This window comes from Patiria miniata, unplaced genomic scaffold (assembly GCF_015706575.1).
Source record: "Patiria miniata isolate m_02_andy unplaced genomic scaffold, ASM1570657v1 HiC_scaffold_7, whole genome shotgun sequence".
Classification (NCBI taxonomy): Eukaryota; Metazoa; Echinodermata; class Asteroidea; order Valvatida; family Asterinidae; genus Patiria; species Patiria miniata.
The window spans coordinates 45496247-45520651 of NW_024037074.1; the positions used below are offsets into that span (position 1 = coordinate 45496247).

The 24405-nt window shown below is 39.4% G+C and overlaps 1 protein-coding gene across 1 annotated transcript; it reads right to left on the bottom strand.

Moving 5' to 3' along the window:
* Positions 1 to 240: 240 nt before the first annotated feature.
* Positions 241 to 24393, bottom strand: LOC119744797 (ATP-binding cassette sub-family C member 9-like). The gene is made up of 31 exons (XM_038220935.1): positions 23567 to 24393; positions 22692 to 22922; positions 21952 to 22140; positions 20839 to 20994; positions 20001 to 20156; positions 19355 to 19489; positions 18110 to 18272; positions 17045 to 17085; positions 15725 to 15973; positions 15031 to 15177; positions 14421 to 14499; positions 14090 to 14195; positions 13699 to 13797; positions 13022 to 13187; positions 12513 to 12650; positions 11867 to 12041; positions 11373 to 11578; positions 10500 to 10663; positions 9909 to 9978; positions 9169 to 9326; positions 8402 to 8494; positions 7721 to 7823; positions 6284 to 6397; positions 5820 to 5931; positions 5295 to 5422; positions 4798 to 4876; positions 4422 to 4530; positions 3953 to 4056; positions 3493 to 3626; positions 2896 to 2958; positions 241 to 2349 (listed from the first exon to the last, which is right to left on the bottom strand). Exons 1-31 carry the CDS (start codon positions 24185 to 24187, stop codon positions 2215 to 2217), a joined length of 4623 nt encoding a protein of 1540 aa, XP_038076863.1. The 5' UTR covers positions 24188 to 24393; the 3' UTR covers positions 241 to 2214.
* Positions 24394 to 24405: the final 12 nt, after the last annotated feature.

Below are 24405 nucleotides of genomic sequence, written 5' to 3' on the forward strand. Positions count from 1 at the left end.
CTTGTGATGACATTATATTTTAAGTTGGGGGGGGGGCCTTGCATATACTCCTGTAAATGAAAAATATGGTACCATGAACGGAACCTTTGTTATTATTTGCATCTTCACATTTCAGAACAAATTGCATGTGTATTGTAAAAAAAAAAAAAAACGTGTAATTGTTCGTCACCAATAAATTTAATAAACATGTCACGATCTTCAATGCGTACATTAACTAACACCCGTCCCAAATTTTCTTCATTATAAATTTAACCATTAACTTCGTTTAACGTTGATTTCCAGTTACCTATTGGAGCCATTTTGCCGATATCAAGTAGTAGAATGTTGTGATGGGAAGATACACCAATATTCCGTTCCTTCCCGAAGCTGTTATCGAGCTAGGCATTTTGCTGTAATTACAGCGATTCTTATTCCGTTCCATAAAAAAACACTCGTCTTTCTGAATGCAAAGAATTTCTTTCAGCTAAATGAATACCATTTGGCTGTGTTTCAAAACGGCTGCCGACTTTCCCTGGATGCACCTGGGTACTATTTTTTTTTCTAGCTCTGTCCTCACAGGTACCCATTTACTCATGGTGGTGAGAAGCAATAAAAATAGGAATAACACTTCTATTAGTGTAGCACGTTTCTATCGGTAACATTTAATTTTGCGAATATTGTTTTCCGTCAATGAATGAATACAGAAAAAGGAACGCACATAGTTATTTAGGATACTCCCAGCGTACTGACGAGGTGCGACAAAACGCCGATTTATCAATTATTTCTTATTGGCGGAATAAAGTGATTACAGTGGCCGACTGCTTGAAGGAGGTAGATCCGTCAGCATGCGGCGTCTTGCAGATCACGCAAGACTGAAACACAACATGCAATTAAATTTAGAGGGGAAAGGGGAAGGGGAATTGATTAATTGTCCCCAACCCTCCTAGGAAAGAAATACGCGGGCAGCAATGTTGGTTGACCAGTATTCTATAATCTGACGTCATTTGGTTGCGCTGTGATGACCACCAGAAGGCATTTTAACATTTGTGGTCGAAAACGCATTTTTGGCATAACGTCTACCTTTTTTATTTAATTCAAAACCAAACCAAAAAATTTGAAAAAAAAAAGAATATCAAATTTGAATATGCATATTACTGCAACGAAAAAGTTTTAGTGTAAAATATGGTGCAAAAATATAAGTCAACGGTTAAATTAAGGTTAGTATAGTAATAATAAGTTGTAGTGACTATTTTACAACCGTATCATTGAAACAAAATTGTCATTCGGTGCAATACACCAATATAAAGGCACTGTTAAACTCTAAAAGAAATAAAAAGTTAAAACAGTTTTAACAGTTAAATTCGCACCTTTAAGTTACATAGGCCTACATATTTATTCCAAAAAAAACCCATGTTTTAGTGTAAAGTTCATTCCATTTTCCCTGATAACATCAGTTGATATCAGCTTATCAAGTATGCATCAGATTACAACAAATATTATTACTGCTGACTTTTAACCAGACATATTTGTGCCAATGTAACGGAACCCTTTTCCAGTGCAGTCGTGATTTAAAAATTGCTCAAACTGTTCTTTAAACAATTTCTTCAAGCTGTTCTTAAAAAAAGTACCCATTCAATAAAGTTTTAATAAGGATAGTGCTAATGATTTACTCATCAATGAAAACTACCCTCACTGAAAAATTGTCTGGGTTAATTTTACCCAAGAAAGGGTAAACAGCAACTACCCAAAATTGGGTTGTTCTATGTCCAATAGTTTGGGTTATAATTTCTGTTAAATTCAACCAAAAGTTGTAACCATACAAGACCAAATTAAATTTGGTCTTGTATGACCACAAGTTTTGGTTGAATTTAACAGAAATTATAACCCAAACAATCGAGTAAAAAACAACCCAATTTTCGGTACTTGCAGTTTTCTGCCTTTCTAGGGTAAAATTAACCCAGGCAATTTTTCAGTGCTGTTTCTGCGCCAATTGCTTCCAACAGTAATGATGCCCAACAAAAATGTTCATGGATCCTTTCTATAAAATATATACAATCCGTCAATAATGCATAGTTTCTGACAATGTTACTTCTTTGGTCTTTGCTTTCGACAGTAATGCTGAAATAAATGTCCACACCTCGTCTTCTTTTAAATTTCAAATCTAATAAAAAATGCATAATTTCTGACACACTTACACGTCTATTGTTTCATTGCTGAGCGAGCACCTTTCCTACATCAATTGTTTCCAACCAATGAGGTGAACATCCCATCCTCGTCCGCCAGAAGTTCATCAGGGCTCCCAAACTCCGCCACACGTCCCCCGTCCAGCACGATGATCTTGTCAGATTCCCTGATGGTTTCAATGCGGTGCTTTGAAAACAAAAGGGGGAAAACACCATTAATCAAATGAATAAAATTACCCGAACAAAAATGCGTGCAGTGTTTGGCACGCTTTGGTATCTGGTGACCTTACCTGATCGGGCAGGGCACTTTTTTCCCCCTTGTACTCTCTTGGGTTCACTTAAATTCATAATCGACTGCCGAAATTCTTCAAAATAAAACGACTTTGTGAGACTTAAAATGTTTTATTTCAAAATGGTTGGTTTTCAAGAGGGTATATTCAAACTTGAAGAAAACAATTTGAGATTTTTTTCAGTGTAATAGATTCATGAATAAGAAAGTAATTGCCATATCAAACTCGGCACATGATTGGGATGAAAATGCATTACCATAATGCCAGCAATTAACTGTTATAGTTGAAAACACGAGGGATGCAAATTTAATTTTCTTTTCCTATTTTCTGCATCACAATATAAAACATAAAAATGTGTAGAGTCGATATTCCCTCCTGAATCCAAGTAAGGTTAATGTGTAGGCCCGATAAGCTTATTTATACTCTAATAATATGACACTTACAGCTATAGTCAGTACTGTCTGATCAGTAAACGCAGTAGCCAGTACCATCTGCAGCATTTGATCCTGTCAGCAATGGTTAAATACAACATAATTTTTATATTTAATAAAATATTAACATTTAAATCAATACTATCATGCACGATTCGTGGTCATTTCATTTTTAGCAAAATAAGGAAACTGCCCATTTTATTTGAGCTGTAAAAAATAAATTACTTCTTAGCATAGTGTGTTGTAGTTAGGAACATTAAGATGAGAACCAGGCACTAGCAATGTAAATTGCATGTGATTTTGGCTGGTAACCCATCTTTTCTATTTTTTTTTTGGTAGATTTACATGATATACATGGAGGTACCAGTATTCAGTATCGACTTGCTAAGTAAGTAAAATTTTAGAGTTCATGAACATGAACTAAAGCAACCCATTGTCCTTTTGATGAGAATGAATATAAAAGACAAAATTCAATTTTGCAACGAAAACTAATTTTAGGTGATTTTTTTTTATTTAACAAGCGTAACAGTAGCCGACCGTACTTTTTCGGTGCTTTCTTTTGTGGAGAAAACAAAATTCAGTTAATCGATGAGTATACATTACAATTACCGTTTCCATATCCACTGAAGCTGTGGCTTCATCCATGATAAGAATTTTGGATTTCCTGAGGAAGGCTCGAGCCAGACAGAACAGCTGCCGCTGGCCAACGCTGAAATTCTCACCGCCCTCTGTAACCTTCGAGTCTGCGGCAGAAATTTGATTGGATTACTTTAAGTAGTGTTAGCATAAAAGCACAGAGAGCACAGTGTCAGAGTTGTAGAAAAGTTGAGTCAAAACCGATTTAAATGATTTGTGAAAAAGACGTTCCTTCTTTGTTGCTCATCCACATGACTTGACTTGAGAAAGGACTTGCGATTTAAGCCTGGTTTCCATATCGACATTGAGCTTACGTAGACGACGCAGACTGCGTGTGGTTTGAAATAAAAATGAAATTTGTAGACAAAACCGGTAAATTAAACCGGAAAGAAAGTGTAAATGAACCAATCCAATGGCTACAAAAAGTCTATACCTATTCCCCCGTCCAGCTGTGACACCAACTCCTTCAGCTGTGACATCTCAAGTGCGTGCCACAGATCATCGTCTTCCAGCGTTCCCTCAGGATCCAAGTTTGTTCTGTTTAAAAAAATATAAAATTGGTTCTTGGTCTCCTTCTGGTAGCACGTGTTTCATCTTTTATCAAGTACATTTTTGTATTTTTTTTCCTACGTTAGCGAGGAATGTTTGCGAGTTTATGTTTCATTAGGCCTATACCTCATTACATTCATTTTTCAATTATTCAAGATTTCTTTTCTATGTTGATGTTTAGAATACAATGTTAACTGTCATTAATGTTAACTGTAAGACAAAAAAAGTGAAAAAGAACAAGTTAATATACACTGGGTCTTGGTGGATTTTGTCTTCTCGTACCGTAAATGGCAGGGCAAAACAATGGCAAAGGCATCCAGAAAAATGTGAAGTGAGTGCTTGAAACGCCTTACCTTATGGCTCCTGCAAAGAGCAATGGGTCTTGCGGGATAATAGAAATCTTGCTTCTCAGTACGGTTAGTGGCACTGTCTTGGTGTCAACATCGTCAATATGTATCTCACCTGAAGAGAAACAAGGATATGCATTTTAATAAACAAAACCTAAATCTTCCCATGTGAAGAAATAACGTTGCTTGATATGATAGGAAGTTTACATAGTTTCACATAATTTTTTTTTTTTCATTACGCATATGCCTTATTACATCCTACCACAAAGCATATGGAATAGTATACGATATTATGTATTATATTTGATCATTAGTCATCTTTGAAGATTTTTTTTTTTTACTTTTGTGATCACAAAGTGTTGAATTGAAAACCACATAGTACCTTCGAAGACATCAATGGCTCTGAGCAGAGCTAGGGCAAGGGAGGATTTTCCGCTTCCTGTTCGGCCGCATATACCGACCTATACGTGAACAAAAAATACATACCAAAAGAAAAAATTAATTAAGCCAAAAAAAAAAAAAAAAGTACAAAACTTCCAGTCCAACAAATGTGTTGTTGTGATCACGAAGTTAAGAATTGAAACAACCGTTTTTTTCTTAAAAGTATCATGGGGAAATCGCCGCTGTCATAAATGTTCGATTACGAAAAATGCACAATATTGGTAACAACTGGACCCATCCAGGCGTCTTACATCAAAAACTTGATATTCTTAAAGTTTCGTTTCTGATTCAGTTCAAAGGCGGTTACCAAAGAGGGTTGATATAGTGTCAATTACTTTGGATACAAAATACTTGAAATTGTCCTTGTGTCATGTCTGTAATACGCTGAATTGTGTGCATGGGCTCTCGTGGGTTCTCGTGGGCTCTCGTTTTACAAACCTTTTCACCCGCCTTCATCTGGGCTGAGATATTGCTCAGAACAGGATCAAGATCTGACTCATATCTGACGGAGATGTTGTCGATTTGAATGTCGCCTCTTTGCGGCCAGTCTGGCGGAGGAACTTCACCTGTTTTAGGCAAAGAATTGTGTCTAAATATAAGACGTGGTCAATTCAATTGTTTCACATGTATACGGATAAGGGAACTGTTGAGATGGTGACTGTATACATGGTAACTTTGAACATTTTAAGCGCTTTTTTTTGCTCCGGTTGTATAAAGGGTGAGTAAAAAAAAACGAAACCCAAATGTCCGGACTATCTAAAAGAACTTCACTAAAACAATGGTCCCAACATTTGGGTTTCGTTGCTTTTTGACTCACCCTGTACATGTGCGTGATGTTATGACATCACACACGATAAAAGATAACAGATGCACTGCAGCTCACGTCAGCGATTTTCGTATATTTTTAAGAAATATTACTAACATTGCCATTAGTCATATACTGTTTTCCATTTTTCAGCTCACCTCCATAGTCTTCGGTTTCTACATCGGTATAATGGTGGACTCTCTCTACAGCATTCATATGTGTCTCGACTTCAGAAGAATTTTGCAGAAGGAACGTCATATAGGACGACATCTACACAAAAGAGGTCAACATTGACACAATAATACTACGAGAAAAGCCGTACATGTATTTTAAAAGCTATAACCTTCCTGTCAATATTGCTTTCTGCGGTCATTACCCGATACTCAACAAGTAAATTTCGAATTCCAATACAGCAATGGTTGTTTTCACTTTGCAATTTTTTTTAAATTTATTTTCCAGCTTTAATTTGTGATCAACGCATGTGAGAGTTGTGAGCATTTGTCCCGATGGTGTGGAACTCAGAGTACATATTCATGTTGCAAAATGTGTATATATTTACTGGCCTGCACCCAATGTTACATAATCTGTGAAGTCATATATCGATGGCTGTAAAAGCTTTTACCGCGAGGGCGTATGAAGAACTCAGGCCCACCAAGCCAGGATCAATACCAAACGCCACAGCGCCAATTAAGGTCGACAAAGTGGCAAGCAGAACAAAAGACGCTCCCAGGAACTCCTACAGTAATCAAATGGAAAAGAAAAAGACTGATAACGTATAACAGCAGATTTTAACGAGGGTCTGTGTCATATTGAGAACTCACAAATCAAACGTAAGAAATACTGATGGAAAAATCAGTTGGCCTTATTTAAAAACTGATAGACAACCAGATCTACATGTATTTTGGCAGCTACTCTTCCAACAGGCTAATAGGTGTCGAAGTAACCAATCTTTGCCCTAACCCTCCTCGATCCCCCCCCTTAATCCTCCTGCCAGTTTTGAATGATTTTAGAGGATTAAGGATGAATGGCAAAGATGAATCGCTTTTTTTGTGGAGGATGAATTACGTTAAGCCAAAAGGCCATGTCCTGCATTGTTTATGTTCAGCCATGCATTTGTTTTTCTCGTATTTCATCCGCACTGCTTCTAAACACCATTCGCACTGGCTCAAACCATTGCAGTAATTGACAGACGATTTTGGAAGATTGAGGCGTTGGTCACCACCCACACACTCAATTCAAGAAATAAAGGATGATTTTGGAGGATTTAGGCTGATTCCATTTTTTTCTTGGTGGCCGTGATTTTGCAGGAGTAAGGTTGTATCCTAGCCAGAGGTCCAGGGGTTAGGGTTAGGTTGCCAAAGACACGTTGGATTTGAAATTAAAGCCATAACAATATATATAAACCGTATAGTCTGCCCATCTCCATAGGAACTTTCTATTGTTTTCCCCTTACTTAACTTAGTTGAAGTTAAAGGGAATATACAACATTTGCAAACATCGAAAAATAAAACTACCAAGTTTTTGCGAAATACCTTAACACGATGTTGGTAAATGACAGTCTAAAGCATCCTGTAAAATTATGGCACCTGGTATACTGTAATTTTCAAGAAAAGTGGTATTTTTGTATCAATTTCCAACGCTGATCGGCCGATCAGCGTTGGAAACAACTGGCTTTTTTTCAAATACTGGCCCCAATTGACCATTGCACTTGTTTGCAATCGATTACAAACCTATGAACGGGTACGAGCCAGCTAGACTGGTTCCCTGACCTTACAATTCCCCAATGTATGTAAACTGCTCTGTTTCTTCTTATATGGAGTCAGGGAACCAGACTACAGGAAAATGATCGTTTTTCTTGGTTTTTATAGCATTTTCGAACCCAAAACCTCCAAAAAAGTCAGTGTAACTATATTCGCTTTATATTTCCAACCCCCCAATTCCATCCATTTCTGAAAATTACAGCAAAAGCAAATGATGTATATTCCCTTTAAAGACAGTTCCATAAGCCCACACAACATACATTAATAATAAAAATACAAAAAATACTAATCGATCGCACCATGCGTGTTGCAAGCCATCTAATTCCAATCTGGAAATACAAAAATGCTGTCGTATTTTTATCGATGCGAGACAATATCGTGTCGTAGAAGGTTCTCTCCTTTCTGTCAAAATAAAGAGAAGTGAAATATTCATGTTACACACACTGACAAATAACAGGTTTGCGTGTGTTTAAAAACGTAGGCCTAAAAGTAAAGAAAAGAAGACACTGTCTAAATGGATGTTGACACTGGATTGGTATATTTCGTTTAGCTTTTCCCATCATAAAACATGTAGGGCACAGGTATCCTGCAACAAAAACCAAGCCATGCTGCATCCCGAAGTAAATGATGTTTGAATTCTGACGTCATTCTTTAGTGGGGTATTCCAATCATCCATATTGATGCTGTCTCTGATAATACGGCAGATAGGCGATGAGATTATGTCTTTAATGATACAAGCATGGCATTTGGCACATGAGAAAATTGCTTGTTATTCTACATAATCTTTTTCAAAGGCAAATCTGCGATGGCCCTATATAGCCAAATATCTTTCTTAAGACATACTCTGACTGTGTATGCTTGTATCATCAAGGGCACAATTCCCCCAAATATCTCCCCTGTCTGTCCAACTAGTTGTACAAATGTATCACCTTGATAAACCATTCTAAATGGCCCTAGTTTGTTGAAATTTTGTACAGTACCTGTAAGCGCGGATTGCAGACAGGCCGCCTAGAGTCTCCGAGAAATGGGCAAAGACTGGCGATTTGCTGGTGCTATCCAATCGCCGAATTTCTCTAAAAACGATGCAAAGAATATCGTGAAGTCACCTTGCTAACACGTCATGTCATCGGAGATGATGGACCGAAATACTTTAAATTTATGACATTCACAGAATGCACAAATAACGTATATTCTTGTCACATCACTTTAGTCTTATCCAAGTTATTTTCTAACGTTCTGGGGCCGTTAGGGTGACATTATGCAAGCCTTTTGAAATACATTGTTCTAAGTGCAGTTGAGTCTTCTAAGTCGCGGTCCAGTCTAGTCCCCTGGTTGACGTTGAGTATCTGTGTTTTTTTCGGATCTTTTTCATCTTGCCAAAACAATTTCTCCCTGTAGCACGACTAGGCTGCCTTTCCATCTGCCCACACATGCCCCCACAACTGAATCTTCGGTCAATTCCACATTGTCAGTGGGCGAGCTCGGCTCCATACACCCCCACCCATACACACACACACACACACGACACTCCCAAATAAGCTTGGTTGTAGATACACTGCAAAAACTGCAGTGTTAATTTAACACCATGCAGTATCTATATAGGACAACACCAGTAAAATTTAACTCCAGATGGTCCTATATAGATACAATGGTGTTAAATTTAACACTGCAGTTTTTGCAGTGTAGAATAATACATATATAGGTATACAAATACTAAGTTGCTTACACTCCCTTTAAAACCCCTTACCTCGATGTAGCCAGATAGTACTTCCGCAGAAAGTAGAAAACAACAGCTATCGGAAAGACAAAGACCAAAAACACGGGCAGGACAATGGCCACGACCACTACGGAAGAGAAGCACTGCAAAAATGATATGATTGTTCCGTTGAACGACGTAGACATTCTCTGTAAAAAAAACAAATAGCAAAGACACATTATCAATAGAAGCCTAAATTCTACTATAGTAAACACAAAAAATATCTGGGTATGACCGTTGTATTTCCTGTATAACAATGACGAACGGTATTTTAAATATGGGTATTCCTATAGGTATCTTAAGGTAAACATCATACGTTAAGGCCGGTGACAAAAGCCAGCAACAAAGAACTGACTCGTGGGAAAATGTAAGCGTTGCAGTCGAGTGCAAGTCTATCACGAATCCTCGCAAATCTTCACAGCGAGTGCTGTTAAAATGAACTGTTACGAAAAAATTCCATCCGCTGTTACAAGTGACTAGACATCTGACAGATTCGTCACTTGTGATCAGCGGCCAGCAGCCAGGGTTCTCACCATGGTGGTTGGGGGGGGGGGGGATTGGCGGGGAGGGGGGGGGGGGCTTGATGTTACAGCGAGGCGCCCAATTTCTGTCCAACCCGTTAACCATGGTCACTTATATGACTAAAATATTTCCAGGGGGACTGGGTTAGATTTTGTAGGGGGAAAAGCAAGAAACAAAACAAAAGAAATGTTCTGATGGCTATAACTTACGGCATCAATCTGCATGGTGTCATTCGAGAATCGGTTCAGTATCCTCCCAACAAGAGTTGTGTCAAAAAACCTACAAGTACACAAACAATATTTTTTTTTCTTTTCGGCAAGGCAGTGTAATTCAGTCATTTGGATTATCGTTTTTTGGGCATAGACCCTATGCGTAGCGGCCATCTTAGAGGTTGTTTGTCTTTTTAATTCAGTATAAACAATGAATACACAAAGCGTCTACTCGTGCATGTCCCAGTGGAACAAAGGTCGTGTCCTCTAAAATGACCGCTCTACGCTTAAGGTATATTCCAAATTGTACAGTGTATTTTTTGTCACAACCATGACCGTTGGTATATAAGCTGTTTTGCTATCACGAAATCTCATATAAGGCAACTCACAAGACGATTTAGCTTTTGATGCTTATAGAGGTTAACACCTGCTGACCACTCGCATTACACTCTATATTTCACCAAATTATCAATGCTCTACATTGCAATGTATCCGTGTTAAATTTGTTAATTTGGTGTGATTTCCATCGCTCAACTGACTTGATAGATCAAAATGTTCAGTAAACTACAACTCAAAGAGAGCTCTACAAACCTTAAAGGGGCACGTATGATATTCCGCAACATGTTCTGATGCAAGCGTCTAGCAGCAACCAAAAAGGACACAAGGACAGCACTGAATGCCATCAGTTGACACAAAACGCTGGCAATAGACAGCCCGACGTAGCCAGCCATGTACTGTGCTTCGGACTTCCCGCTCTACGAAATAAAAAAAATACGTGATGGGGTCCATGTGCACTTAGCAGTCATTAATAGTTAATAAAACCTAACTCCCTCGCATGATTTAATAGGAACCATACCCATCCTGGCAAATTCCAACACCATATGGAAACTGCACACATATTTCTGACTTGGATTCTGGAGGTGTGCCAACCCAATGTAAAATACTGTCAGTTTAGGGGTACTGTACCCATCCTGACAGATTCCAACAAAACATGCTGTTGGGGTTTGATGGGTTGAGTTCTGTTAGGGTTAATGTACTGCCGAAATATCACTGTATTTACTTAAGAACCAAATGCCGTTTTGCGACCATATAATTTTTAGAATTACATCGCATACTAACTTCTAACTGACCAACTCTACTTTGCTGAAGTCCAATAAAGAGGCTTTGTGCAAACATTACGTTACATCGAATATTGATGGAAGGGTAAGTCCAGGGCAATAGACCAAGAGGCCGCCCGCCCAAGAGATGGTTTGACTGCCTATCCGATGACTGTGACTTAAGATCGATTCCAACTGGTTATCAAGCCGGAAGGCTAGCCTGGACAGGAAAATTTGGCAACGCCTCATCATGCAGAAGCCATCCAGGGTGTTTCACCGGTGAGAACAGCTTAGGTCAAGGTAGGTCAAGATTACCTGTGCTGACCTCAACTTCCAAGCACTCGTGCAAACTGTTAATTACCCTAACCTGGTTAGACAATCCCGCTTCTGACCATTCAGACAACCAGAAATTGGTGACCAGAGCGGACGACGTTTGCATTGCGGCGGTTGCAAATATTAAGACCACCAGACCCCATCCCATGTTCCTCATCAGATACAGGTAATTCTTGAAAGAAACGGATCCTACAACCCGGTCTTCCTTCACTACAAGTTTTCCATCCGTCTTCCCCTTCTCTGGTGACACGATTGAGAGAAATCACACACAACATTTCAAAAAGTTACAACAACTGTACTGCAAGTACCCCGAAAAACGCTTTAGTGAAACTAGGCATCGATTGAACTTTCACGTGAACTTCAAAACATAACCCTCCATATTTGAAATAACAAGATGCTTGTTTGACTTGAATACTGATGGCATTTTGTACTTGGGGTAAAAAGGATATTTCACATGAACATCCGTTTCTGATAAGGCAAAATAAATTACACCGTTAGTTTGTCTAAATTGTCATAATTATAATGTACTTTTGGCGACGCTGTGCTGCAGAACATTCCGCTCTTCGTCGGCACTCTCTGCCTGTGCATCGTCCCATCCCACCGCTGACACCTGTTTGATCTCCTCGTACATCACGGGATCTGCTTTAATGATGTCATCCAGGTCACCCCGGGCAGCAATGCGACCGTCTTTTATTACGAGGATCTGAGGATGAGATGCACACTCCGACATTAGTAGGAGGGATAATTTTTGTTAAATGCTCGTCAATTGCTATCAGTGGAGGCTGTTAAGCCATTCGTCTTGCTTTGCAAACAGTTTCCTTTATAAAGCAAGCAGGTAATGCTCATATTCACTTTCTGTCCTCTTAAAGTTATCCGAATTTATATTTAGCAACAATTCATAAAGGATACACCAGTTAACACAAATACTGTATTCAATAAACCGGCATCTGAAGCGTATCTTTGCGTAGATCCAAATCCACATCCCATTCAAACAAAACATTACATCCCTGTCATTTTCCGCGTGCATTCTATTGAACCTATACATAGCACTGTCATTTGATAAAGGTAAAACTCCCTCATGTTTACTGATTTAGGTAAAGCAGGTTGATTCATTAAAACGTGTAAGCATCAAAATGTCAAAAGATCGATACTCTCTTATCTATCCATATCTCACAAGATCCGCTCTGCTGAGATATTGCAGCTGATGGGTCACGAGAATCACAGTTTTGTGGTTTGCAATCAACAGCTTCATGAGCCCTTCCTCAAAGAGTTGCCTGCCGACATGAACGTCCAGCGCGGACAGGGGATCGTCCTAGATAAAAAAAAGGAAAAGAAAAAAAAGACAAACACTCAGTTAGAACAAAAAACAATGGATGAAAAATTAGTCATCAAAGGAACCAAAATTAGAAGCTGACTAGGTTACTATTAATTGAAAAAGGCCTATCCTTTGACTTCGGTCAACCACTTGAGCTGTGTTGACATGCCCCCAAATTGTCAATGTCTCTTCTCAAGTTCGCTAGTCACCAAAAATTGTATGTTTCCATGTTGCTTTGGGTCAAGCCCAATGATGCTAGCAATATTGAATATGCCACAGACTTCGTAGTGAGTATAAGCACTTTTGATCAGCATTTAGGCTTGTAACGAAGGCAAAAAATGAACAAAACAAACTGAACAAAGTCCTACCAGTATAACGATATCCCTGTCCGAGTATATTGCCCGTGCTACGCTGACTCGTTGCTTCTGTCCTCCACTCAGATTGATACCTTTCTCGCCAATTTCGGTCAAATCTCCTGCTGGCAAGATGTCAATGTCTGGTGGTAAAGCACACGCCTCCAAGACATTGTTGTACCTTTAAAAATAATCATAAGACAAAACATTAATTAGTACACGACAAAGAATTGGAACAGAGGGAAAATTGGATGAACACATTAAGCAACTCCACAATTGGGAAAGTTTCAGAGGTATGGAGAGGATATTTGCTTTTCTATATTCGGTTCCGACTGAAAATTGAAGTTTACAAACTCATCAACTCAGTTCTTTGCCGATATACTCTCGATCATTTTTTTCCAAGGAAAATTAAACGGAAGCCCCATCTTCAGTCTTTCTACCCTGAACTATTTCAGCTGGTGACCCCTACCGACCTGAAATGCGCTTTTAACAATCTCCTGTAAGGGTTTTCGCCGGAATATCAAGTAATGTATACAAGGGAGAAAATTGTCTTGGTTTCATAAAATGTAATGCCATATTTTTTAAATGTAGAATGGCAATTAACTGAACTATTTGTTTTCTTTCGTTCACCTAAACGCAGACTGAAGTAACCACTATAAAATATGTTATCTAGGGCCTATTTGTTAAGTTACCGTTTGCTGTCCAACTTGGAAGTGAAAAGAATATTGTCCCTTAAGGAGGCATTCAGAAGCCATGGCCGTTGAGCTGCGTAGGCCATGCGGTCATATTGTCTGTGAAATGAAGAGAAAAGGAAAACATCTAAGAACTAATCTACAGTACAGGGACGGAGCCGGTGTTCTGTTTCACTAAACACGTTCCCTGCAGACGGCCGGATGAAAGATACCATTTAAAACATCGAAATCGTATTAGTTACTGAATAGTTGAATAATTTAGACAGCACTTTTATATTAACTCTATGTTTTCATTTCAAGCAAACACACCAAGAGCAACCCGTGTATAGAACTTAGTACGTAAAGTTGATAGAGTTCGAGTGTTATAATTATGTCCTAGAGTTATACCTACTCATTAATGGAGACATCACCCTTGACGGTAGTCATCTCCCCTAGGATGGCGGACAGCAGCGAGGATTTCCCGCTACCGACTTGCCCGATCACCATTGTGAGTTTGCCTGCAAATTGAAACGGTGATAACAATAAATGTGATTACTATGTAATATGGTACCAAACTAACATGTATCCCTTATTGTAGCTTTTATGTTTCTTACATGATTTAAACTGGACATTTCGATGGACTTGAGGGGAAGGACTGACTACTGAAGGATTTACTGGTATTTCAAGCATCATGCACTGCCATAACTGTTCCCTTCCTCCCGAGCAGTAAGTCACTGGCTTACCTGCTGGTATCTCCACATTGATGTCGGACAGAATGGGTGCGTCACTCTCAGGATCCCACGCAAAACTACCGTGTGTAATCTGAATGGAAACATAAATTGAGGCAACTGCAATGTCCGCATGTTTGATGAGATTTGAAGGTTTGCATGGTGGAAAGATATACTAAGTTAAGTTAAGTTTCCGGTGGCACCATGTGCTGCCGCTAACTTATCTTGACTTATCTTGTCTTAGTCCGTATGTTTGATACACGCTGCAGCTACCTGACATTTTTTTTTGTATAATAAAGCAAAAAGCAAACTTATATTTAATAATATAGTGCTAATGTTATTAACTACATATGCAGTTATTTTGTGCCTTTTGAAATAGTAAAGAGACCTTTAAAAGTTATTATTACTCAGATTATATGAAAACTGGCTAGGCCTTCTTTGGTTGGTACCCGGCAAGTGTATTCTATACAGTTCGCTCCTCATTTGAAACGATGCACACGGGGATTTCAGAAGCAGCCATTTTGTTTATATAAGTTTTTATGTCTTATCAGGAATGGAGTGCCTAACAAGACAATTTTGTAAGCATTTTTTTTAACTCAGAAACTTCATCGGAAGCACTTCAAACCTTCACAGCTATACCAGGGTCATCATTCCTCGATGCAACCGGCGTGGAGCTCCCGCCCTCTATCGATGAGTTAGCGCCCATTTGAAGCGCATCATCATTCGTGGAATCGGTCCGAGCTCCGATCGAAGTCGAACTTTTGTTGGATACCTAACACGGCAATAAAAATATATTTTGAAGAAAAAAATCACATTGAAATAAAACTGTTCGAATTAAGAAGGGAGCATTAGTTTGTTTGCATTCCAGCAAGTATTAAAAACTTGTCTCTGATAATGGACTATTTTAATATCGGACAAGGTATCGAAAAAGGTATAGAAAACTCTTCAGGAAATATACATGTATGTAGGTATAAAAGATTGCTTTGAAATATCAACAATCCTTCTAATTTCCTGTTGGGGTGATTGTGGGATAATGCACAATGCTTTATTTTGCGAATGGAGTAATTTTCACTCTTTGAGAAAAAAAATGAGAGCTCTATGTGCTCTCTTATTTCAAAAGACTAAAACTTCATCTTATTATTTAGAGAAAGTTTGCAATATCCGGCTGAAACAATGGAAAATTTACAGTTTAACTTATTAAATCCTATAGATCGAGTTTTCAATGGAGTTTCCGCTGGAGGGATTATTTATACAAAGTATTTCAATCTAAATTTACAGTGATTGTTATTTCTAATCAACTCTTTAAATAAAAGAATTACCATTTTCTTCCTAGAGTAGGGCCGACTCTCTTGATCCCATTCCACAGCAAGTGAACGGTCCCCCTCAATCTCAGGCGCCAGGAGGAAATTCAGCAGCCGCTTTGTGCTCACCTTAGCGCTTAAGAAAGCCGAGAGGGACACGGGGATGTTGAACAGCGGGAGGATGATTTGGTTGAAGAGCGCCAGCGAGGCAAATGTGATTGAAGGAGTCAGCGGCATCCCGTTAAGAGGCGCGTAGGTTGTAAAAGCCTAAAACGGTTAAATAAAGATAATACACTCAACCGAAAAAGAAAGTCCCCCCCCCCTCCCTTCCAATACTTTTCTGTCTAACTCAAAAATTACTGAGCACATCTCGCTCAAATAACGACTAATCAGTACAGAAATTCCTTAGCAATCCACACATACTCTTTGTTTGGCCAAAACAGTGATAATGTGAACGAATTTATGCAATTGATGACAAATGATGTATTAATTTAATTATTTTTATAATAAAGAACAAACAATTATTAAGTTGATAATAAGCAGGATAAGTTCTTTTCAGAACTAAGATCTTCTAAGCAGTAGTTATTACCACATGGTGTTACCGCAAACCGAAACGATACCGAAACGATATAAATCATATAATAATAAAGAAATCAGTCATGGTCAGCACCTCTTCAATTTCCCGGCAGAGGTGGAAATTAACCAATTCGGGCACGCCATCAATTCTATCACGAAGCATAAGGCCTTTTCAATGACGAAAGTATTGCGCTAGCTATTGTGCAGATAATCCGTCACGGGGAAGTTGGTTTGAACAACGGTAGCGTGCCCAATGGTTTCTCCAGTGACGGGACCGGGCCGCGTAATTTTTATTCCTAGGAGGGTTAGGGGCAATGTCATGAATAATTCAGTTTTTCCTTTGAATCGTTGCAAGACTTAGGTTCTCGTTCTATTTTCCCTTTAATTTAAAATTATCTCAGTGATAAATTTGGAGAAGAAAAATAGCTGATGAAAATGAGCAGCGACGACGTGGATTCGAACCAGGGATCTTTGTATCCATAGCTCATCTCGCTATCCACTAGGCTACTGTGTGGTAGCTCGACGACAACCGTTCTTTAAAATGCTTTAATGTATTGTAACTAGTTGAGTAACTAACAACAATGCTGTTGATGTCATTGTCCGTTCTCATGGATAAACATGAATTATTCATGACATTGCCCCTAACCCTCCTAGGAATAAAAATTACGCGACCGGGCCTCGTGCGTGTACAGTGATCATATGCCTGGATTCGTCTGTACCGATGATGTTATATAATTATCTGTGACAAAATGCTTAACTCACCACTAACGTGACTAGCATAGGAAACCCCAGCGTCATAAACACTGTAAGCAAAGACAATATCAATGGAAACTTGTGATGAGAACCGAAACCCTAGAATTGTCATCATGAACAGGATATTTTGCCACTTGTGTATTTTCATACCAATACTTCCATACATGAGCCGAGCATACTGGCATACTTGAGCCGAGCTGTGTTTCCGAATCTAACCTGAAAGGTTTGGGCTAAATTCACATTCTCTACAGAAGTGTTATCTTTGTTCAACTCTTATGAACTAAGTACACGCTTTGTCCTGGTTTTGGTCGATAAGTGTGGATTTTAATGCAATAGAAAGCTGCTTGTCCTTAATTAACCGAATTGTGGCTAACTTTCAAGCTCTGAACACACTGTTCGGCCTAGTTTTGAAAAGTTTCATAATTGGTCAAGCACCGTAAAACGTCCCAGCTTAGAATTGAGGTGGGTTTTTTTTTCTCGGAGACAAACATTTAACAGAATAATCTCATGCCTTTAAAATAGTGTTAGTCGGTTACTAATGCGGTTGTTTATCTGAAATATCTGTAAAATGTAGTTGTTATTGCTAAAAAAAAAAAAAAACACAAGGTAGGGTAACAAGCTGTCAGGCAATGTTTTTTCCCCATCAGTTATTGCTTTATAATAAACCGGGTAAAAATGGTCAAAACAAAATAGAAGAATTTGTCCCAATGTATATGCAGTTAGCATGTTGACCAACATTGGCTAAAATACCAAATATTTTCCCGAACTGTTTTAAGTGTACATTGTAAACTATTTTATTTTTAAATAAACTTGTTAGCAACTGATTCATTGTTCTTATTTTAAACGTTTGATTAATAACACTTAACAACAGAATAATGGCCAACATAGAATGGGATCTCGGAAAATGTCTATAAACCCAGGGCCATGTTGTTGTGCAGATCTTCTCCTTGAGTTTACAGATAATAAAGGCCAAGATTGAAAAAAGTAGCACAATTTTGAAATGGACGGAAGTGAATTTAACAACGAAAATGCATTTAATATCCTTTACTTTCTTTAGAGCTTTCTTATACTTACGTGATGTAATGGTACACATATTGATCTGGAGCAGGTACATCAGCTCTTTCTTCCGGATTTTCTCGACGGCTTTGCAGTAGAGCATTTCCCAGGCGTACATCTTCAGGAGCTTAATCCCTTGGAGGAGCTCATTAGTCAGCTTCAGGCGTCGGTCCGAACAGCCCTTTGGAAAATTATTGAAATCGTTGAGAATCGTCTTCATTTGTCAAGGGCGGAATAGTTTCAACTAGTGTTTTGTTAAGTTCATCAAAAGTCCGGTCAGTGGCGGCGCTACGATCCCCCCCCCCCCAAAAAAAAAAAAAAAAAAATAATAATAAAATTAAAAAAAAATAAAAATTCCACCAACACTTTTTCAACAAATACATTAATTTTCTTTACTGTTAAGATTCATTAAATGTGGACACATTTTGGGCCAATGAAAACATTACAAACATTGGTACTTTGGTCGACAAGACACGCCACACATGCATTTATACAGCTGTAGATAGTGACCAGCCAACGTCTTTGTGCATTAGTTATACATGTGTTCTACACCATTCCGAGGCTTGATACATTTCTCATTCAAAAATATGACTCTTCTAAGTTGCTCTAGTGGCCTATTTGCCGACCATTGACAATGGTCACACGTGCGTTCACAGGCGTTAAGTTTATATTTTGACACCTCCCAAAATATTTCCTTCCCCCCCCCCCCCCCCCCATTTTAGAGTCGGGCGCCGCTACTGGTCAGAAGTGAAGCAGAAGTCAATTCACATGTCCTATCATCAGAAATAGTGGTTAAACAATGAAAAAGCAACACCTTCGTCACTCTCCATATTTAAATAGATTGTGATTTGACTTTGGAGTAGATCACTTTGATTAACTTGTGAAGACTTCTGACGCTGCTTCTGGAAAATCGAAGTATTAAACAACACCGGCTGCTAAGTTTCCAGAGCATTCACTATACAGTCACAAAATTAATTAGCCATCACTGAGATACTTGTCGAAAGGGTTTTTCTCAACTGCGCGGGAAAATGCCAACAAAGAAGTGACGACAGTTTAAAAAAAATAATGCAGACAGAAAGGAAAGGAAAGTCAAGCTTTTACACACCCTGATAAGTCAGTAGTTCATTCAAAACAACATGCTACAGTTTCTGAGAGTGTACGTTTGAAAAAAAATAGACCTTTATAGTAATATAGTAATGTAACGTAGGATATAGTGATGTAACAAAGCAATTGCACAGTAAAATTTAAATTGGTGCAACTTACCAAACGGGCCTTCTGCTTTTTAGCGAGAAGACCAGCAACTTTGACCTGAATCGGCAAAACAATGATGAACAGAGAGGAGCCGAGCAACGCTGAAAACCCTATTTGGAAATACAGCAACACCAGCACGCTGGCTATCTGAAAGGTCAAAGAAACATGGACACAATTATTGTAGACTTCAACAACACTTCAAATCCCCTGTACAATTCAAAACACTTCAAATCCTCTGGTCTGTTTTTCATTTTAATAAAAAAAGTAAATTACTCAATTGGTGAATATTATTGAACCAAAAGTTAATTCCCTGATATTATATTAATGACAAAGACCCTGCACCGTGAAGCACTGAGCCTTATACAGTGGAACGCCGCTATGATCCACGGAAAGTGTTCGTAATAACGATCGTTCGGTATAGCGATTGAACCGCCGGTACCCTCTTTTGACCAATACTGAATATCTGACGAGTATTTTTTTTCACAAAGCCAATCTTATATTATGCCAAAGTCAGTTTATTATGCCAAGAATACTTTGCTACGAGTCACGCTTTTGAAATGTCTGCTGCAACCCACGCTTCACAGCCACAACTGATTGCAGCAAAAATCCCTTGTCAAAATACATTTGTAATTAGGTGCAAACAAGGAATACGACAAACCTGAAACGGAGAGGACCAGAGAATGTTGCAGGTGACCACGGCCTGCATGATATTGGCCACATCAGCCGACATGTGATTGGCAATCTGTCCCATGGTCATGTGACCTCCCGTGGTTGTGAACGCAGCCAGTCGAAGCGCTTTGTCGTAAATCATTGCCTGAAGAACAGAGAGAATAATATCACTGAAACGTAGAAGATTTCTGGAAAATATATGTTTGAGTTTACATCACAAAACTGGGTTTTTTTTTGCTGTTTGAAACTCCATTTTCGCACAGATTACAGAATTTGCTTGCAATATAAGCTTTCATTTGATTGATTGATTGATTTGGTTTATTGCTATTTATATACAATGGAATACAATAGAAAGTGTCGTGGTTTTCGTGCAAAAACCCCCCATCAAATTACATCAAAACTTCATACATGTGTATTACAAACAGTTGTTCGTAATCATCCCAGCATATTTTTTAAGGTGTAAGGAATTTAATGTTCTTGGGAGGAAAATGAGGTGAACAAAAACCACTTGCAATTTAATAAAATGAAATTAATTTTCCAAGTCTCTTTTTATTTTCAGGGAGCTTGAACATCATCTTTTAGAAAAGAGCTTACAGTGCACATTAATAATCAGGAAGAAACGTTGTGGCCAAAAAAGAGCGCTCCATTTTGCACAATTTATTGTGATCGCATCGCAAGTCAATCACAGCATCAAGCTTTAAGTGAAGTCACAACCTATATTCAAATGGATAAATGGCACAAGCATATTCCTTTGTTGTTGTTTATCCCGTAAGTGACCTGAATTGTGATTGAACTTGTGATGGACTGTCACTCTGGCAGATTCTCACCTGAAGTCCCGCGCGGATGTTTCCACCCTCCAGTTGCACATTAGCGCGATACATGTGGAGAACGCAGAGACGCATGACCAGCTCAATGAATAATGCAGACACTAGGACAAAGCCGTTCTCAAAGAACTCTCCGATGGTCACATAATGAGGTTCCTTCTGTGGAGAAAAATGTGTACAAAGATTTACCAAATTTTCATAAAACTTGGATTTTTTTCGTATGTTAATGAAAATAAATCAAAAGACTGAGCCTTACTAAATTGACACAAACGGTACATTTCAATGTTGTTACGAAGTCATCCATTTCAAAGTACTGTTGCAGACCGCAAGTAAATATGAGTGACAAAACATAGGAGCCATATAGACAAGGTAGCGAAAATTATAATTGCAATTATGGTAAAGTGTACACTTTCGCTTCAAGGATTGCACTCAAGAATTACCCCCCCCCCCCCCCACCTACAAAAGAAAGAGAGATGGTGACAATTAACACAAAAAGTCCACCTCAACATACAACGTTTTCGTGTCACCTAATCGGCTAAAAGGCTTGAAAAGTCCAATAAGAAAAGCTCAAAACCTTCACTTTTAATCAGCCATGACATACGGGAGACTTCCTAAAACTGTCATACATGTCCATAGAAACTACTTGTTTCTGAGACTAGCGTACGGGAGCAACGTCGATAATTTATAAATATAGTGAGTATTTATAAAGCGCACATATCCACCAGGACTGGTGCTCAAGGCGCTACATCATTATTATTACCCCTGCTCATTGGGCCCATGAAACATTCCAAATACCATCTCAGCTCCCTGGGGAGTATACAGCTCGATGCAGCCTGTTAGGTGCAAGGAAGCTAATTCAATCCCAATAACCATCTCTGCCCTCACAGGTACCCATTTACTCCTGGGTGGAGAGAAGCAATGAGTGACAAAGTGCCTTACTCAAGGGCACACGCACCATGACCCCAGGCTGGACTTGAACCCACAACCTGCAGCTTTACCAGCAGACCACGAATCCAATACCCTTAACCACGAAGCCACACCACTCCACCAATTTAGATTAGTTAACAGGTATGGAAGTAATACCAGGCCTATTAAAGTGTAAACGTTTTAGTTAACCTGGATCCCATCCTCTGGGTATGCGATTGTAACAACGTAATAGGTCAGACCACCGACGCACAATGGCCCAATAACGTTCAGCAGGTCGGCTATCAGCTTCAGGACGGCGGCTTGGAGCACGGCAGATCCGTGTGCAGCGATGAACACTTTCGCCATTGAGGGTCTAGAGTTATTTCGTAAGGCCCTAGCCTGAGCGAAAATGAAAAAAATAAGATACGAAATTTACTTATTAACATTTTTTTCAACATCTGTTCTAGTCTATGATCATTTTTGGGGGGGCTTCGGGTATTCGATAACCAGTTAAGTAACAACGAGAAAGTTATACTCAACATTATTCCCAACGTTTCTCTGCGAAAAAAAAAAATCAATTCGGAAAAAAAATGAATAATTTGAAAGAGCTCATATCATATTGGTTTACACGATAACTCCTACACTGCAAAAACTGTAGTGTTAATTTAACACCATTCGGTATCTATATAGGACAACACCAGTAAAATTTAACACCAGATGGTCCTATATAGATACCAATGGTGTAAATTTAACACTCCAGTTTTTGCAGTGTAGCAATGACCAATGACAGCAAGGACTGTAGGCGGCAAATATACTGCATCTAGCATTGTACATGTACTTGTCGCGTTTAGGGAACAAAAACACGGGCAATCGATAAACTAAGGAATTGTGATTGTCGTCAACTGGTCAGCAGTACCTTATGGTACCTTATGACAGAACATGCCGTATACCTTTTCTCTATCATATGCTTCTTTTAGCCGTTTGTGGTTGCGATGGGCTTGATGTCTCTCCGGGATGTCACCCAGGTCAACGTGTTCCAGCGGCTTCTTGTAGCCTTTCGCGAACACCCAATTCATCCACCAGTAAGTTGCCTTCGACACCAGGTTCACGTAGTGGTGCACGAAGTGCATGTTGCTGTTTTGAAGATGTTCGTTGATGCTGCTCCAACCTCTGCGCAGAACCTGTCAAGAAGATAATAATTTCAATATCGGCTATATGTATAATCAGGGTTCGCCCCTAACCTTTTTTTCACCAGCCTGACGAACTAGTGAAACAGACTCTTATCTTGTCACCGGGCCTTTTCACTAGTCCGCAATAGAACCTTTTTTTCACCATAAAGTCATGAACAACTAGCAAATATTTTTGCTAGTATATCTTTCTTTAATCTCGTTCCTGTAATTGGCGGTTCTCCGCTGTTGGATGTTGTTAATTAATAAATGAATGAAAAAAAATACAAGCCTACTGCTCAGAGTGATTTTGCACAACAGCTACAACGAACTGTGGGAAGTGAAAAGGCAAAATCTAGACCTTTCTTCCTCCCACAATACTTAGTATTTCCATGGAGGCAGGAAAACATATTCCACCATTGTGTTTCCCATAAGGCTTTATATATCGAGCTGATTATGCAAAACCGGTCACATATACAAGTGTATCTAGCCAAGCAAAACAAGCAGCTAGCAGGCTATATGTATACATGTAGTCATGTCCTTTTGCATGATGGATATCCATGTTCTATAGTTAAGTTAGCCTCATGCGTCCAGGCAATTTATACAGGGTACGGAATGGTTTTCAACATTAGTCTGTATACTGGGTGCACTGAACTCACCTTGATTCTGACCAAATTTATCTCCAGAAGGAGGAGGGCACTATAGAAAACTAGCATGATCACTGTCAGATCAAACCGAAAAACTTGAACATCAACGAGCTCCTGGTTCTGGAGGTTAGCTAGGCGAAGTGACTCCCCGATCAATGCCAAGATCCAGTAGATCAGCAGCAAGATGGACATTGAAGGTATCTGCCACAGCTCCATGTGATGGTAGTAGACGAGTGACAGGACCATGGCAATGAAGGCAGCGGCACTGGGGGCGTAATAATGGGGTTGGGTTGACTGCTGCCATGCCCGGTACGTCTCATCCGTCAGAACTCCCTCGCCGATGGCTGCGGCCAGTACGATCAACGACCCGAGGCCTATCAGCCACCGCACTGAGTCATGAAGGCGATTGCCGGGAGAGCACACCGCGAGTCCTACGCCAAGGTAGTCGGCATTCACTTTGTTTTGGAAACACCGAAGCAGAACCAACGCAAGGGAGAATACTACGATGAAGGAAATGTGAGGGATTGTTGACACACCGTGCACGAGGCATGAGTCTCCAATCCACACATCGAGGTCATCATGGTTCATGTCAGTGCTGTTGGTTCCGCAGAACCATTCCCATTTCCCGTACATGACCGTTTTCTGACTAGGCCTAAGCCTGTTGCAAGGCGAACTGATCCGTCTAGCAGTTATGTTTTGTATGCTTCTGCTTCTACTCGTGTACTGTACACAACGCCCTGTTGGACCAAGTTGTTGGACCCCGTTGTGTCAAGTTGCACTCATCCGCTGTACTGTGTACACTCGTGATACGTGACAGAATGCAAACCTGGGCTACGTAGTCACATGCTACA

What these genes read in the sequence shown, in the direction of transcription:
- LOC119744797 (XM_038220935.1), bottom strand. Translation starts at nt 24,187, where the DNA reads ATGTACGGGAAATGGGAATGGTTCTGCGGAACCAACAGCACTGACATG. An exon ending in AAGCATATGATAGAGAAAAG is followed by an intron (nt 22,141 to 22,691) that starts GTATACGGCATG and finishes ATTTTCGCTCAG; the next exon opens with GCTAGGGCCTTACGAAATAA. An exon ending in TCCAAGTTGGACAGCAAACG is followed by an intron (nt 13,188 to 13,698) that starts GTAACTTAACAA and finishes TTATTTTTAAAG; the next exon opens with GTACAACAATGTCTTGGAGG.